General features: G+C 39.5%; 1 protein-coding gene across 16 annotated transcripts in view; it reads left to right on the top strand.

Moving 5' to 3' along the window:
• Positions 1 to 17,795, top strand: part of GIGYF2 (GRB10 interacting GYF protein 2) — a 150,688-nt gene that overhangs the window by 11,354 nt on the left and 121,539 nt on the right. For 8 of the 16 annotated variants that reach the window (XM_082690614.1, XM_082690612.1, XM_082690610.1 and 5 more), the window contains exons 3-4: positions 3,663 to 3,740; positions 17,283 to 17,367. In XM_082690614.1, coding sequence (XP_082546740.1) covers positions 17,327 to 17,367 — 41 coding nt within the window. In that variant the 5' untranslated portion in view covers positions 3,663 to 3,740; positions 17,283 to 17,326. The remainder of the gene's footprint in view (positions 1 to 3,662; positions 3,741 to 17,282; positions 17,368 to 17,795) is intronic. The other 8 variants (XM_082690613.1, XM_082690611.1, XM_082690609.1 and 5 more) reach the window with 1 other exon arrangement.

The raw sequence follows: 17,795 nt of genomic DNA, 5'->3' as shown, positions 1-17,795 counted from the left end.
TGTTTTTTAAAGCATTAGAAAAACAAGTAATAGTTTGAAATAGAAACTGGAGTAAATATATCATTGAAGTTTTTTTTAGATTTCAGTGAGGGTTTTTTGTGCTGGATAGATACGGATTTGTTCATAAGTTGTGATTAGTTATAAAATAGTTCTCTTTAGTAGTCCTATAAAATCAGTCTTCTATGTCCGCGCTATCTTAAAAACTTTCTGCTATGATGGCAATGTTCTGTAAATCTGTACTATCAAATATTTGTAGACATTAGCTGCTTACGACTTTTGAGCACCTGAAATGAGGAGCAAAGTTGCATTTTTTTAAGTCTACAAAACTCTTGAGTTATTACCTTATTTTTATAGTAGTCTTTTTTAAAAAAAATGATAGTCTTTATTTTATTTGTAAGTATTTAGGGATGTCTGGGTGGCTCAGTTGGTTAAGCATCTGTCTTTGGCTCAGGTCATGATCCCAGTGTCCTGGGATCGAGTCCCACATCAAATTCCTTAGCCTGCTTCTCCCTCTTCTCTGGCCTTCCCCCTTGCTTGTCCCCACCTCTCTCTCTCTTTCTGACAAATAAATAAAGTCTTTATTTTTATTTTATTTTATTTTTAAAAAATATTTTATTTATTTGACAGAGAGAGAGAGATCACAAGTAGGCAGAGAGGCAGGCAGAGAGAGAGGGGGAAGCAAGCTCCCTGCTGAGCAGAGAGCCTGATGTATCCATAGGGTCCTCTTGGCTGTGAAAAATTTTCAGATTTCCCTGTTTTTAACAGTATTGACAGTTTTGAGGCGTTACTGGTCAAGTGTGTTTGTAGAATGCCTCTCCATTGGAATTTAGATGTTTTTTTTCATGATAAGAGTGGGGTTAAGATTTTGGGGAAGAAGACCATAGAAGTAAAATGCCATTTTCTTTTTTTTAAAAAGATTTTATTTATTTATTTGACAGAGAGACATCACAAGTAGGCAGAGAGGCAGGCAGAGAGAGAGGGGGAAGCCAGCTCCCTGCTGAGCAGAGAGCTTGATGTGGGGCTTGATCCCAGAACCCTGAGATCATAACCTGAGCTGTAGGGAGAGGCTTTACCCACTGAGCCAGGTGCCCTGTAAGTGCCATTTTCATTGAGTCATTTAAAGGCACATACTTATCAGTATGATTTATCACTGTTAATGTTACCTTGATGTATGGTTGACTTTGATTTCTTGTCAGGTTTGTCCACTATAAAGTCACTCTTTTCTCTTTCCCCTTGAGGAGCTGAATTAAATTTTACTAATTTTAAATATAGCCACCTGCGGCAAAAACGTGCTATGTAAGATAGCATAGTTCTAGACATTCTTCCTTAGTTTTAAATTTTATCAAAAATTTTATTTTTTTAAGATCTTATTATTTTTTTTTTTAAGATTTTATTTATTTATTTTCCAGAGAGAGAGAGCGAGCACAGGCAGACAGAGTGGCAGGCAGAGTCAGAGGAAGAAGCAGGCACCCTGTGGAGCAAGGAGCCCGATGTGGGACTTGATCCCAGGACGCTGGGATCATGACCTGAGCCAAAGGCTGCTGCTCAACCAACTGAGCCACCCAGGCGTCCCAAGATCTTATTTTTAAGTAATCTCTACACCCAGTGTGGGGCTTGAACTTACAACCCTGGGATCAAGAGTTGCGTGCTCCACTGACTAAGCCAACTAAGTGTCCCTAATGTTTATTTCAATCAATTTAAAGAAGGATGATTTTGGGGGCGTCTGGGTGGCTCAGTGGGTTAAGTCTCTGCCTTTGGCTCAGGTCATGATCTCAGGGTCATGCTCAGCAGAGAGCCTGCTTCCCCCTCTCTCTCTGCCTGCCTCTCTGCCTACTTGTGATCTCTGTCAAATAAATAAATAAAATCTTTTTTGAAAAAAAGTATGATTTAATGTAAAAGAAATATAAAATGTTAATCATGGAATATATTATTCTTTCAGGGAGGCAGTCTATTTTTAATAAGCTTATTAGTCTTTTTAAAATTCACCTTTTTTTTGAAGTATAACTTACATAGAATAAAATGCCTTTGTTTTAAGTAAGCTCCATATTAAGTGTACATTTTGATGAATATTGATAAATGTATGTACCTGTGTAGCCATCACCACAATTAAGATATATAACATTTCCATCACCTGTAGAAGTCGTCTTCTTTTTATAGTCATTTTTTCTCCCCCACTACTGAATCTGTTTTCTGTGACTAGATTAATTTTGGTTCTTCTAGGATTTTACATAAATGGAATTATTCCATATGTATTCTTTTTGGGTCTGGCTTTTTTTGCTCAGCATAATGTCTGGTTCATTCATGTATGTATGTATCAGTAATTAGCTTTTTGTTGCTGAGGATATTGGGTGTGACTACTACAGGATTTGTTTATCCATTCATCTTTGGATAAACATTTGGGTTGTTTTTGCTTTGGGGTTGTTAGGCATAAAGCTAACCTTAGTTTCATGGCATGGGTAGTGAGTGATTCAGATTTTGCTGGATAACAGTGCTTGTCACAACACTGTGTATTAGGAATTTAAATTTCTTTTAGGGTGAGGAGAAAAGTCAGTAGAACATCTATAATTTTTTTTGAACATGTGCCATAAAAAGAGTAAGAGAAATAAATAGTATTTTGCAAGGTCTCATATATAATGTGTGGTCCAGATAGATGTAGATAATTCTTTTGACTTTTTATCACTTTCTTAGAAAAAAGTTCTTTGTTCCTTTTCCTAGGGTTAACTGTCTAGTAATAAAATTAATAACTGAAGTCTAATTTTGCTTCATGAAGTTTTGTCATCAGTAAATGTGTTTAAGTTTTGTCATCTGTAAATGTATTTATACATCAGTAAATGTATTTATTTATTTATTTATTTGACAGAGATCACAAGTAGTCAGAGAGGCAGGCAGAGAGAGAGAGGAGGAAGCAGGCTCTCTGTGGAGTAGAGATCGTGACGTGGGGCTCAATCCCAGGACCGTGGGATCATGACCCAAGCCGAAGGCAGAGGCTTTAACCCACTGAGCCACTGAGGCACCCCAGTAAATGTATATTTTTAAAAGGTTGAAAAATGTTTGCAATTTGGGGTTCCTTGGTGGCTCAGTTAGTTAAGCATTTGACTTCAGCTCAGTTTATGATCTTGGGGGCCTGGAATCAGGCTGGGCATTGGGCTCTGTGCTCATCGGGGAGTCTGCTTGTCCCTCTCCCTCTCCCCCTGCTTGTGCTCTCTTGCTATCTCTCTCTCAAATAACTAAATAAGATCTTAAGATGTTTGCATGTTAGGGTACCTGCTGGCTCAATCAGTAGAGCATTCAACTCTCGATCTCAGAGTTGTGATTTCAAGCCCATGTTGGGCATGGAGCCCACTTAAAAAAATTTTGCATGTTTAAAAATGAAGATCAGATGAGTGCAAAATGAAAAAGTGTTTTCTGTTATAATAGGTGGGAGTAGAGTTTCCTTTTATTTTTGTACCTTAAAAAATTTTTTTTTAAAGAAGATTTTATTTATTTGACAGAGACACAGTGAGAGCGGGAACACAAGCAGGCTTCTCGCTGAGCAGAGAGCCTGATGCAGGGCTTGATCCCAGGACCCTGGGATCGTGACCTGAGCTGAAGGCAGACACTTAACGACTGAGCCACCCAGGTGCCCCTAAAATATTTTTTAAGTTTTTTTTTTTTTTTTTTAGTAATGTCTACACCCAACGTGAGGCTTGAGTTCACAACCCTGAGATCGAGTTGCATACTTCACTGACTGAACCTGTCAGGTACTCCCTTAAAAAAAATTTTTTTTTTTTTAAGATTTTATTTATTTGATAGAGAGACATGGCGAGAGAGAGGGAACAGAAGCAGGGGGTATGGGATAGAGAGAAGCAGCCTTTGCGCTGGGCAGGGAGCCAGATACAGGGCTCAGTTCTAGGTCCTGGGATCATGACCAGGGCAAAAGGCAGACGCTTAACGACTAAGCCACCCATGTGTCCCTTAAAATTGTTTTTTAAACTGAAGTTAATGTTCAAAAAGAAACTGACTTTAGGGGCGCCTGGGTGGCTCAGTTGGTTAAGCGTCTGCCTTTGGCTCAGGTCATGATCCCAGGGTCCTGGGGTTGAGCCTCATATTGGGCTTTTTGCTCGGCAGGGAGCCTGCTTCTCTATCTCCCCCTCTCTCTCTTTCTCAAATAAATAAAAATCTTAAAATTAACTTAAAAAATTTTTTTTTGGGGGGTACCTGGGTGGCTCAGTGGGTTAAAGCCTCTCCTTTTGGCTCAGCCCCACATCTGGCTCTCAGCTCCACAGGGAGCCTGCTTCCTCCTCTCTGTCTCTGCCTACTTGTGATCTCTGTCGAATAAATTAAAAAAAAAATTTTTTTTAATTTAAAGATTTAAAATTTAAAGATTTTATTTACTTATTTGAGAGTGAGAGAATGCATGTGTGAGCACGAATGGAGAGGAGGACACAGAGGGAGAGGGAGAGGGGAGGGATCCATTCCAGCACACTGGGATCATGCATGACCGGAGCTGAAGGCGTTCAATGTTATTTTCTGTTTTTCTTTTTCTTTTCTTTCTTTTTTAAGATTTTATTTATTTTACAGACAGAGATCACAAGTAGGCAGAGAGGTAGGCATAGAGAAAGGGAAGCAGGCTCCCTACTGAGCAGAGAGCATGACATGGGGCTCGATCCCAGGACCCTGAGATCATGACCAGAGCTGAAGGCAGAGGGTTTAACCCACTGAGCCACCCAGGTGCCCTCTGTTTTTCTTTTTAAGATTTTATTTATTTGAGAGAAAGAGCACATGCTCAGGTACGTGCCCAAGTGGTGGGGAGGTAGAGGGAGTGGGAGAAGCAGACTCCCCACTGAGCAGGGAGCCCAGTGTGGTGCTCAACCCCAGGACCCTACAATTGCCACCTGAGCCGAAGGCAGACACTGAACCAAGTGAGCCATGCAGGTGCCCCTTCAATGTTATTTTCTAGGAATAAGAATATTTTCCTAGGGTGCCTGGGTGGCTCAGTGGGTTAAGCCGCTGCCTTTCGGCTCAGGTCATGATCTCAGGGTCCTGGGATCGCGGCCCGCATCGGGCTCTCTGCTCAGCAGGGAGCCTGCTTCCTCCTCTCTCTCTGCCTGCTTGTGATCTCTCTCTGTTAAATAAATAAAATCTTTAAAAAAAAAAAAAAGAATATTTTCCTACATAATCACAGTAAAAATTTCAGTCATAATTAACATTAATATAGTACTATTACCTAACCCATGACTCTTATTCAAGTTAATAGTTGTCTCTTTAATGTTTCTTATAGCATAATTTTTCTTGTTTCAAGATGAAGTTAAGAATCATACAGGCACTTGGTCTTTATATCTCTAAGTCTCCCTTAATCTGGGATGATTCTTCAGTTTTTTTGTTTGCTTTTTGTTTTTTGTTTTTTATTTTGTTTTTTTAAAAGATTTTATCTATTTATTTGACAGAGGGAGAGAGATCACAAGTAGGCAGAGGGGCAGGCAGAGAGAAAAGGGGAAGCAGGCTCCCCGCTGAGCAGAGAGCCTGATCCCGGACTCTATCCCAGGACCCCAAGACCATGACCTGAGCCGAAGGCAGAGGCGTAACCCACTGAGCTACCCAGGCACCCCTTGTGTTTTTTTTTTGTTTGTTTGTTTTTTGACTCTTATGACTGATATTTTTGGAGAGTATAGTTGATTGATTTTGTGTCTATCAGGTTGGGTATATCTGATGTTTTTTCAAGATGAGCTTCAGTTTATGCATTATTGTCAGGAATGTAACAGATACTGCTGTGTTCTTCTCATTGCATCACGTCAGGAGGCACATAGCATCCATTTGTTTTAGTGTTAATGATGTTACCTAACTTAGTAACAGTCAGATGGAAGAGATGCAGAGGGCAGGTATGTGGGAGTGGGTGCAGAGCTTCAGTGCTCTCTTTGCATACCACCTTCTCCTTGAAGCTCCACTGTAGTTTGTTTATTCGTTCATCTGTGGATGATCATTTGTGGTGATGAACACAGTAGCCAAATGTCAGTTTTTAGTAATTATGAATAAAGCTACTGTGAATATCTTATCTTTGTCTTTTGGTAAAAATTTCCCTTGAATATATATCTAGCAGTGGATTATGGGATTATGGCATTATGGCATTATGGTGTAGGCATATATTGAGATTTTGAAGATATTGCCAGACTGTTTTCTGAAGTGGTTGAACTAATTTGCACTAATGAAGTTATTAATCTTGTGTTATCTTAATCCAGATCTGACTAAGGTAAAAATAGCTTGCTGCTGGAATGGGGGTAGAACTATTCATTTATTTGAGACTGTGTGTGTGAGGAGTGCTAGAAGAGTAGCTCTTTTTTCTGCTTTTGGGAAAATGGAGTTAAGGAAATGTGGGGGGAGTTTCAGTTTCTCATGCGTTCATTCTGGTAGTCTTTGTCAGATGTGGATAGTACAGCCTGGACTTCATCCCAGATTTGCCATAATTTTGGGGGAGCCAAATTTTACATCCAGGAGATGGAGATTTATAGCAGTGGACAGTTTTTATAAGAAAGATTCAGGAGATTTTAAAGGAGTACATGTTTTGAATTGTTAGTAGTGGTAGCTAATCAGGTTTCACGACTTCTAGAAGCCGTAACAGGGAACACTTTCAGAGTCGAGCTGTCAGCTGCTGTGCTGGGTTCTGATTCTGCTTTGGCTTCTCCTTGCTAGGTTTCTCCAGTTAGAACTTAAACTACATAGATCTGCAGCTCCTTCATGTTAGTAGTGATTGTGTGTGCCTAGAAGTTGTCTGGCTTCTTGACACTTGGCCAAATTGTGAGAAAATGGTAGACTTAAGAGCTGAGAGGCCAAGGTCTCCCTTTTCTTTGTTGCATACCCAACAATAAAAAGAACTGAGTTGATGTCTTCTCTCTCCTCTTTTTTATTTTTTTTTTTAAAGGTTTAAAAAAAATTTTATTTATTTGACAGAGAGATCACAAGTAGGCAGAGAGGCAGGCAGAGAGAGAGGGGGAAGCAGGCTCCCTGCTGAGCAGAGAGCCCGATGCGGGGCTCAATTCCAGGACCCCGGGATTAAGACCTGAACCGAAGGCATAGGCTTTAACCCACTGAGCCACCCAGGTGCCCCTCTCCTCTTTTAAAAATGTACTCACATGCATATAGAGTGATAGATGTCCCAAAGAGGAGCTGAGGAACCCAGGAAAACTAGAAAAATACATAGAGAAAAAGGAAAATAATTATACTAGTAATCAGAGATAAAATAATTGCTAGTGGGGACTAATTTAGTATAGAGTTGTTAAGATGTTGACAAAAAGGCCAGGTTATATTGTATTGGTTGTTAAGTATAGGATGCAATTTATCAAAGAAAACCAATTTCCTGGTGTTAATCATAGAGGGAATATATTAGTTGAATTCACTTACAAAGAATTTTGAGTAATGGACAATGTCTGAAAGAGTGGTTATATAGATTATATAGCTATTTTTAAGTCAACTCTCAAAAATTTGAGGGTAGACCTATGTCTGAGGTCCTTATCCCAGGATTGGAGTAGCCAAAGGAGAGAAAAGGTTAGAGGAGGGAGATGAGAGCCTTACCTTCTGTTCTGTCATAGTTGCTTAGGTATGAGAAAGGTATGCTAATAGGGTGGTCTTTGAACTAACAGTATTTTGCATGCATTCTATCTGAAACACTTTATACCATTATGTCCACTATGTCTTTTTCCAGCTCCTTCCTCAAAGGGTGCTTCTATATTTCAGAGATGCTAGGACCAGGACTTGTCTCAGGATTTTTGAGGACTGCTATCTCCATTGCGTCATGTGTTATTGTTATCACTGGGCATGAGATGAATGAAAGTCCCATCTGGTTATTCATCCTTTTTGTTGTTCCATCTCCATAACCACTGAGTTTTTTCCCCCGTTGACCTAGTCTCATGGTTTAATTTCTTTCCAAGAACTTTTTATTGAAGTTTCTGAAGTGTCATTTTTGGGGTTGCCTGGGTGGTTCAGTTGGTTAAGCGTCTGCCTTCGGCTCAGGTCATGATCCTAGGGTCCCGGGATAGAGTCCCGGGATAAAGCTCAGCGTGGAGTCAGCTTCTTCCTCTGCCTTTCCCCTTGGCTTGTGCGTTCTCTTTCTTTCTTAAATAAATAAAATCTTCCAAAAAAAAAAAAAGTGTCATTTTTTTGTGTTAAACCTTTTCATATGTTAAACTGTTCATAGGCTGTTTTTCAGCTTTATTAAGGTAACTGAAGCCCATCCTGCCTTGATAATTTTGCCTTCTCTTTAGCCCTCTGAGGTTACCAGTACATTTCCCTGCACAGTGGTAGCTGTGTTGGTAGGCGCAATCAGGAACTTTATTCTCTTCCATTCATTGCCTGTTCTTTTCCTTTGCAAAGTTGACCATTTAGTCTGGTTTACTCTTGTCTCTATATAATTATTAATACTCTGCTTTTACACATGTTTTCTGGTATATGTATGTACATAAACTGTACCTCTCATGTGGGGCTTGAACTCACAACCTTGACATCCAGAGTCCCATGCTCAACCCACTGAGCCAGCTAAGTGCCTCCCCTCACCACATTTCTGTAACTACTCTTCAGATCACCAATGACTTCATTGTGGAAGCTAGTGAAGACTTTTCAATCTTTGTCTTTTTTGATTTCAGTGTTTGAAACTTTTGAACTATAGAAACTTTAGAAAAAAAATTGTGCCAGTACTATCTTTGTTGTATAAACAAATTAGAAACTTACTAGGAGAATTACTATATATAATTCTACCATTCAGAAGTAAATATTAACATTTTGGGACATCCTTATGTATACCTACTAAGAATATATTTTAGAATGTGTCAAATGTTATATTGTCAGTACTCTATAGCCTGCCTTGAACACTTAATACGTTGTTGACATCTTTTTATATCAGCGAATGTAGTTATTTGTTATTATCACCTGTCTCTCTATAGGTATGTAGGTCTGGCTTCCACAGTATCTGCTGAATTTCTAACACCTCTCCTTTCCTTTTAGCTCTTGCTAATTTGTTCTCCTCCTGGTGTCTTGAATGATCTTCCTAAAGTGCCAGTTTCAACAAAACAAAAACAACAAAAAAATGAAATACCAGCTTCATCCTAAGCATTTTCTTGCCCTAATCTTTTATAGCCTTTCATTACCCTTGGGATATAGTGTACAAAGTCTTCTATGATATGGCCACGAATTTACCAATCTTCACTTTAGTTTTTAGCTGTATTGAATAAATGGATAATCTCCCCAAATATCCTGGCTCTTTCTCCTATCTGTTTAAATTCAGTGAATGTGGAGAAAGTGAGAGTCCATGATAGGATGCAAAGTTAGTGCTAGAGATCTCTAATCTTTCTCTTCTTGCCAGTATTCTCCTGCATTATGTTTGCTGAGCTTTGTTCTTGTCCCTTGAGCTTGTCCTTGCTTGACTTCTGCTTTGGGGTAGTTTCATTCAATTTTTGGTTATAGTTATGTAGATTTACATCCAAATCTGTTTTCTCATTCCCCCTGACTCTGTAGTGGAATAAAGTCTTTATTAATGGTGTTTTGGGGTATTTCCCCAGGTGCTTTCATTTTGACCAAAACCACGATTGTCTTTCCTCCCAGATTTTATTTTTCTAATTTCTGTTTACTTTCAGTTTTTACATGCAGATTGAAAAAGCATTCCACCTCAGTATAGAATCCTGGAGGTCCCGTTCCATTTCTGCATCCTTTGTTTAGATTTTCCTTTCCAAAGGGACCAGTGCTGCTGCTGCTGCTGAGGAAATGGAGTAGATACTTAAATAGACCTTGGTTTTATGCATGCCACTGTAAGAGAGGGAGGACAAGGCAGTCCTCCTGGCGTGAAGGAATGGCATGAAGAGATGAAAGAGAATGCTGTGGAGAGTAGAAAAGTTCTTATTTGGCCTTGAGTTTGGAGGTGAAACAGTAGGAGATTGAATTGAGGAGGTATGGGTTATCAGATTGCTGGGGACCTAAAATACCAGGAGTTTTGCTATACATGGTAGGTTTATTTTTATTTATTTTTATTTTTATTTTATTTTTTATTTTTATTTTTTTAAAAGATTTTATTTATTTATTTGACAGAGAGAAATCACAAGTAGATGGAAAGGCAGGCAGAGAGAGAAAGGGAAGCAGGCTCCCCGCTGAGCAGAGAGACTGATGTGGGACTCGATCCCAGGACCCTGAGATCATGACCTGAGCTGAAGGCAGTGGCTTAACCCACTGAGCCACCCAGGCGCCCCTTTATTTTATTTTTTAAAGATTTTATTTATTTATTTGACAGAGAGATTACAAGTTGGCAGAGGCTTAACCGACTAAGCCACCCAGGCGTCCCAGTTTATTTATTTTTAAAGCTTTTATTTATTTGAGAGGGAGAAAGAGCCAGAAAGAGAACACAGGCAGGGAGGGGGGCCGGGGGAGAGGGAGAAGCAGGCTTCCAGCTGAGCAGGGAGCTGATGCGGGGCTTCATGCAGGGCTCAATGCAGGGCCCACATCCCAGGACCTTGGAATCATGACCTGAGCCAAAAGCGGAGGCTTAACTGACTGAGCCACACAGTTGCCGCATACCCACACAAGCGTCAACCATATTGACCGTTTTATATGGGGTAGCCATGACCAGAATGGTGCTTTAGGAAGAATAATCTTGTTGGTTGTGAGTAGTTAGTGATCAGGAATTAAATTAGAAATTTTATTGTAATAATCCAAACATGAGTTAACAAAGGCTTAACTATAATGAAAGGAGAGTGCAAGAGGAATCTTAAAGGAGGAACTGACCTAATTTGAGACAAAATGACAGGGTATAAGGAAGCAGGGAGGAAGAAGTTGCAGATGATTTTGTGCTTTTAAGCCTAGCTGACCACTGAGTTCTGAGAACTAGGGTACCTTGATCAGTTGTTGATGAGGTAGATATCTAGGAGGAGCAGGGAACTGAAAATGCCTTCTAGGTCATGGGAGAAAAAAATCAAGTCTGTAATTCACAGCAGGGTGAGGGTGGTGGGGGGGCCCTTCCCAGGGTGTTGAAACAGTCTGGAAATTTCTTTGCTCTTGTTATGATGACAACAGCAATCTCCATGTGTTCCTTATTCTGTGACTTAGTAGGCAGAGTTCTACCATTGTGGTAGAGAATACCATCGTAGATTAAAAAAAGGTTCAAGACAGTATCTAAACAGAATTTATAGTTAAACCATAGGTATGCTGAGGGAAGTCAGAAAAGAGAAACTTTTAGGGAATGGCAACTAAATAGGAAGGAAACACAGGTAGGAAAACAGTACCAGTACATTATTGGTCATGGAAGGAAAAGGAGAAGAGTTTTGAGAAAAGGCAATCTAGAAAGGCAGAAGAGCACAGCATCCAGAGTCTGGTTCAAATCCTGACTTGTTGTAAAAATTCAGGGCTGTTTTCTGATGGTCAAAAGTCTCCTGGGGCTTTGAGTTGACCACATTTAGCTCAAGGCTGAACCTATGCATTTCAGGACCTCCTTGCATCCTTAGAAAGAACAGTTGAGAAATAGGCCCACTTTCCATTCTGACTAATTTATAATTCAGAGGCATTGGGTAAGACAATCTCTCTAGTACATATATAAACACATTAGAACTGGTGTCATTTAAATGAATGTGGAAGGAGCAGTCTGAAGTGGGGAATTCAGAATGAAAGATTATAATACTGTAAGCATTTAAATGAGATTTCTTCAACAGTCATGACTCTTAAGATTTCCTGTTTTAATTCATAAAAGAGAACAGGTAGAACACCATTCTGAGTAATATAGGTCTCTTTAGTGATAATTAAATCACAGATTATTATTCTTGGTTCTTAAGAGTTTTTGAGAAATTTTTACATTAGGAAGTAATTTATGGAAACCATATTATAAGTGGTAGTTAGGTTTCCAGCTCAGGGCATTAAAAAAATAGCTTTTAAAAAAAAAGATTTTATTTATTTATTTGACAGACAGAGATCACAAGTAGGCAGAGAGGCAGAGAGCCCGACGTGGGGCTCTATATCAGGACCCTGAGATCATGACCCAAGCTGAAGGCAGAGGCTTAATCCACTGAGCCACCCAGGCGCCCCTAAAAAAATAGCATTTAATAATTTGTGTAGTATGGTTAGGTAGTTTGGCACTACCTGAAAGGTTTATAGGTGGAATGGTAAACAGGACCAGAACAGGATTTCCTTGCTTGTTCCTTAGATTCTGCCTAAGTCTAGGGCTTCTTCTGTAATTTAGTCCTGCTTTCTGCAGTTGGAAAGGTTAGGCATTACACAGCTCTAGGGACTCCATTTGCATCCTTTATGGTATTGGTGGCCATGGACCTTTCTGCTTCTGAGGCCTGTGTCTCCTTAACGTAATAAAGGGGGAATTAAAAAAAAAAATCTCTTAAGTGATTTTAATATCTTCACAACTATCAAATCAGTTTTGTTTTTTTTTTTAAATATTTTATTAGCGTATGTGAGAAAGCCCAAGTGGCGGGCGGGGGGAGCTGCAGAGGGAGAGGGAGAAATAGGTTCCTGGTGAGTAGGGAGCCCAGTGCAGGGCTTGCTGCAGCGCTTGATCCCAGGACCTTGGAATCATGAGCTGAGCTGAAAGCAGACGCTTAACCAACTGAGCCACCCAGGTGCCCCCAAATAATTCAGTTTTTATTGGAGAGTCATTTGCCTTGTAAATTGAGTCTGGTTCAAATCTGCTTGCTTTATAAATTCAGAGCTGTTTTCCGATGGTCAAAGTCCCATGGGGGTTTGAGTATAAAACATTTGGCTGGATGGGGTGTAAAATGGTAGTAAAAACATTCCCTCAGGATGTTTTGTCTTACAGTGAAGTCTTATGGTTGATGTAGCCTCTGCAGGTCTTTAAAAGCCAAGTAGGTCCATTTACTTTTTAAAAGCACACTGAATTGATTTGTGCCAAATATGGCCACAGGACTGATGTGTAAGCAGAATGCCTGTATTGATTTACAGTGGGCATCTTCTTGGGGTCTGATCATCACTACCTTGGCAAGTCATTTCAGTTGGAATGTACCATAATTTAATTGAATCCAAGTGTTCATCAGCTGTGAGATTCTTTATGTATTACTGAAGAAGAAATCCTCATACTATGACGTAAGCTCTGCCACAGAGTTTTTTAATTATTTAGATATTTTTTTTAAGATTTCATTTATTTGACACAGATAGAGAGCACAAGTAGGCGGAGCAGCAAGCAGAAGGAGAGGGAGAAGCAGGTTCCCTGCTTTGCAGGGAGCCGATGTGGGACTCGATCCCAAGACCCTGGGATCATGACATATGCTGAAGGCAGATGCTTAACCGACTGAGCCACCCAGGTACTCCCCCTTTTAAAAAAGATTTTAATTATTTAAAATTTTTAAATTAAATTTAAATTTTTTAAAGATTTTATTTGACAGAGATCACAAGTAGGCAGACAGGCAGGCAGATAGAGGAGGAAGCAGGCTCCCTGCTGAGTAGAGGTGGGGCTTGATCCTGTGACCCCGGGATCATGACCTGAGCTGAAGGCAGAGGCTTTAACCCACTAGCCACTCAGGCGTGCCTAATTACTTAAAATTTTTATTTTCATTTTTTTCCCTTCAGTTGTCTGCAATGGCTCGCTTATTTTATATTTTCAGATTCAAAAGACATTTTAAAATTATTATTTTTTAAGTAATCTCTACACCCAACGTGGGGCTCCAACACATGACCAAGATCAGGAGTTGGATGTTCTTTTTTTTTAAGATTGTATTTATGAGACGGAGCAAGTGTGTGTGCAGGTGTGTGCCAGTGTGTGGCACACAAACACGCATGCATGCGGGCATGCATGAGTGAGCAAGCATGAGCTGGGGGCTGGGGGGTGGTGGGCAGAGAGAGAGGGAGAAGCAGACTTCCTGCTAAGCAGGGAGCCTGACTCAGGGCTGATATCAGGACCCTCAGATCACGACCCGAGCTGAAGTCAGAGCTTCAGGGAGTGAACCACCCAGGAGCTCCAAGACTTGCATGCACTGAGCCATCCAGGTGTCCATTATTTTACATTTTTTAAAAAAAAGATTTGATTTATTTATTTGACAGAGATCACAAGTAGTCAGAGAGGCAGGCAGAGAGAGAGCAGGAAGCAGGCTCCCTGCAGAGCAGAGAGCCTGATGTGAGGCTCGATCCCAGGACCCTGGCTGGGATCATGACCTGAGCCAAAGGCAGAGGCTTTAACCCACTGAGCCACCCAGGCGCCCCTATTTTACATTTTTTAAAAAGTTCTTTTAAATTTATTTAAGTATAATAGATTATTATTACATAGTATATATTTTGTGTATATTTCAAAGAGACAATAGAAGTGAAATATATTGGTTAAGGTACTCCTCAAATTTCTGCATATTATGTCTGACTCTTCTAAATAATAAAAAATTTAGGATTATGGAAGTTTCCTTACTTCCCTTTTCCCCCTATTATGTTATGTTATTATGTGTCATGTTATTAAGGGTGTTAATAATGAAATGTTTCTTAGGGGACTGCTCCGTTGTTTTCTTATCAATGTAAAATTCAGTGATTTCTTGCTTCTGAAGTTCTTAAAACCAGTCCAAGTTGTTTAATTTCCCCCTTTAAGTACTTTTGCAGCTGGTGCAGATGGCCACATGTGGGTTGTGCATTGCCCAGTCTCTGCAGCAAACAAGAACAAGCTTTATCTGTGTGTGGTTTTTTTTGGTTCTTTTCCTCAGGTTCTGTAAAGCACTTACAGTCACTTCTCTGATGGTGAAAAGTTATTTTACTAATATCCCATTGCTGTTTGCTTTCTTTTATATACTGCATTTAATTTCAATTTAGAACCATATTATAATCTTTTGGGAGACATTTTTTTTTTTTTTTAAAGATTTTATTTATTTATTTGATAGAGAGAGATCACAAATAGACAGAGAGGCAGGCAGAGAGAGAGGAAGGGAAGCAAGCTCCTTGCTGAGCAGAGAGCCCGACGTGGGACTCGATCCCAGGACCCTGAGATCATGACCTGAGCCGAAGGCAGCAGCTTAACCCACTGAGCCACCCAGGCGCCCCTTTTGGGAGACATTTTAAGCAGCAGTTTAAAATCGGGTACTAACAACAATGCAGTTGAAAGGATGCTAGTAAACAGCTATAACTAAGTTTACTACGGGCAGACAGTGACACCTGTAGCACAACTTTCTTTGGGCTGAGAGCAGTGGTAACAGGACACTAATTAAGATGTATTCCAGTTTGGGAGAGGTTAAAATGTGGGATACCATGTGTCTTGTGATGTTGTTATTGGTTTGTTTGTTTGTTTGTTTGTTTTAAATAGAATCACCAGTTACTTAAGAGGTGGAGGAGGGCACTAAGTTGATCTCAAGCTTGAGTCTGGTGTGAAGCTTGTGGGGCCATGTAGCAGTTCAGAGTTAAGTTAGAATATGGGTGTCTCCATGGAACCCTCAGAGTTGAACTGGGGCTAGAAAACCTTCCAGAGAAGGGCAGATAAATTATATTTTATTTACTTTTATGTTTATCCCCACCCACTGAGCTTTTTCCCCTTTTCTTTTCTTCCCAGAAGGCAAATAAATTAATAGCTGATTATGGATGTTAATGTACTTTTACTTTGCCTTTTCTTCATTTTTGACCAATTTCTAGTTTATATATATATATATATATATTTTTTTTAAATATTTTTATTTATTTATTTATTTGACAGACAGAGATCACAAGTAGGCAGAGAGGCAGGCAGAGAGAGAGGAAGAAGCAGGCTCCTTGCTAGGCAGAGAGTCCAGTGCAGGGCTTGATCCCGGGACTCCGGGATCACGACCTGAACTGAAGGCAGAGGCTTTAACCCACTGAGCCACCCAGGCACCCCTCTAGTTAATATTTTTAAGCTATCTCTATACCTAATATGGGGCTTGAACCCACAATCCTGAGATCAAGAAGAGGGTTGGTCTACTGAATGCTGTACTGAGCCAGCCAGATGCCCTGAGGCATTTTTTCTATTTAATATTTTTTAGATCTGACAAACAGAAATAAAAGGGTGATGTGAATTTATCTTGGAGATATTTACAGTATATTTACAATACTTACATTTTTTTCATTTTTAAGCTGTAATATTCTTTTTCCATTCTGTCTCCAGCTTTATGGAGATAGAGTTGATATATAGCATTGTATAAATTTAAAGCATGTATATAGCATTGTATAAGTTTAAAGCATGTAGTATATTGATTTGATACATTTATATATTGCAGAATGATTACCACTATAGCATAAAGCTAACACCTCATTCCATCACATACTTACTATTTCTTTTTTTGTGGTAAGAACATTTAAGATCTAATCTCTTCACAACTTTCACGTATATAATATGGTAATCACTTTGCTGTACATAAGATCCCTAGAAGTGGGACTTTGTACCCTGTGAACACAAAGCTCCCTATCTTCCCCACCTCTCAGCCTCTGGTGACTCCTACTCTACTACTCTGGTGACTACCTACTCTACTCTTTGTTTCTCTGAGTTTGGTTTTTCTTTAGATTCTATATATGAATAATATCCTACAGTATTTATCTTTTCTTGTCTGACTGACTTCACTTTAAACTCTGATATTTTATAATGGTTTTTGAAAACTTACTAGCAAATTATTTTAACTTGATGGTTCAAGATAATTTTTTGTTTTTTAAGATTTTATTTATTTGACAGAGAAAGAGAGAGCACAAGTAGGCAGAGACAGAGAGAGGGGGAAGCAGGCTCCCCACTGAGCAGAGAGCCCAATGTGGGGCTCCATCCTGGGACCCTGGGATCATGACCTGAGCTGAAGGCAGAGGCTTTAACCTACTGAGCCACTGAGGCGCCTCTCAAGATAATTTTTTTAAAAGAATCACTAGTGTATAAAATGCTAAGCAGAAAGTGGGGAGAGTTGTGGAAGCTGTGAAATAGGAAGGGGGGATGCTTATTTTAAGAATCTTTAACATACCTCATGGTAATGGGAGAACTGTTGCAAGGGAGTAATATATATTAAAATGTCAATCTGTTACCTTCATTCACTCCCTATTGCTCAATGGCTAATGAAGAAGGACCTTAGTTTGGTCCCTGATGTCCTGCCTGGTCTGTTCCCACCTATCTCATTGGGTTCATCTTATACCATGCCCCCTTTCCCCCAGATAAACATAAGAAGATGGTGAATTGAAATGTAAGGGGATTTATGAATTTTACTTTTCCTGTTATACTGTTATAAATAGGGATTAAAAAATATTCTGTTGGCTCTGGTTAAATGGAGCCAGGGAATAAGTAAAACACCTTAGATATAGTTTCTGGGCTGGAATTCTGTATTTCCTCTTGATTAACTGGATGGAGATATTTTTCTCATTAACAGGTTTCTCCACATATAAAAATCTGTTGTAAAGATACCGGAAAATAATGGCAGCGGAAACGCAGACACTGAACTTTGGGCCTGAATGGTGAGTTTTCAAAATCTCATATCCTATCTGATATTGGATGTACAACTAGTACAGTAGTAAGGTATTTGTACAGATATTGGGTGGTTTGTAAATGTATATGTTTTTGAGACTTTGATTTTTGTGCCTAGTTGAAAACAACTTAGCTTCTCTAGGAATAAATTATGTTTGGTTAGTGTCTGCATTCTGTATTTAAAAAAAGCTTTCTTGGTCTGGCTTTGTAATGATAACAAGATTTTCTTGGTCTGGTTTTGCACTGGTAATGGTTATGTAATGATAATGGACTTCTTGCAATCCCATCACTCTAGCAAATTATTTGCCCTTTTTTTTGAGCCCTTGTCTAAGTGCATATAAAATTTCACCTATAATCGTAACATTTTTATCTGTATATGTTTTCTGCTACAATGCTGTTTTGTGAGTGCTATTCATAG

Source organism: Mustela nivalis (assembly GCF_964662115.1).
Source record: "Mustela nivalis genome assembly, chromosome: 11".
Classification (NCBI taxonomy): Eukaryota; Metazoa; Chordata; class Mammalia; order Carnivora; family Mustelidae; genus Mustela; species Mustela nivalis.
The sequence above is the reverse complement of the archived record's forward strand: the minus strand, read 5'-3'. Positions and strand labels throughout refer to the sequence as shown.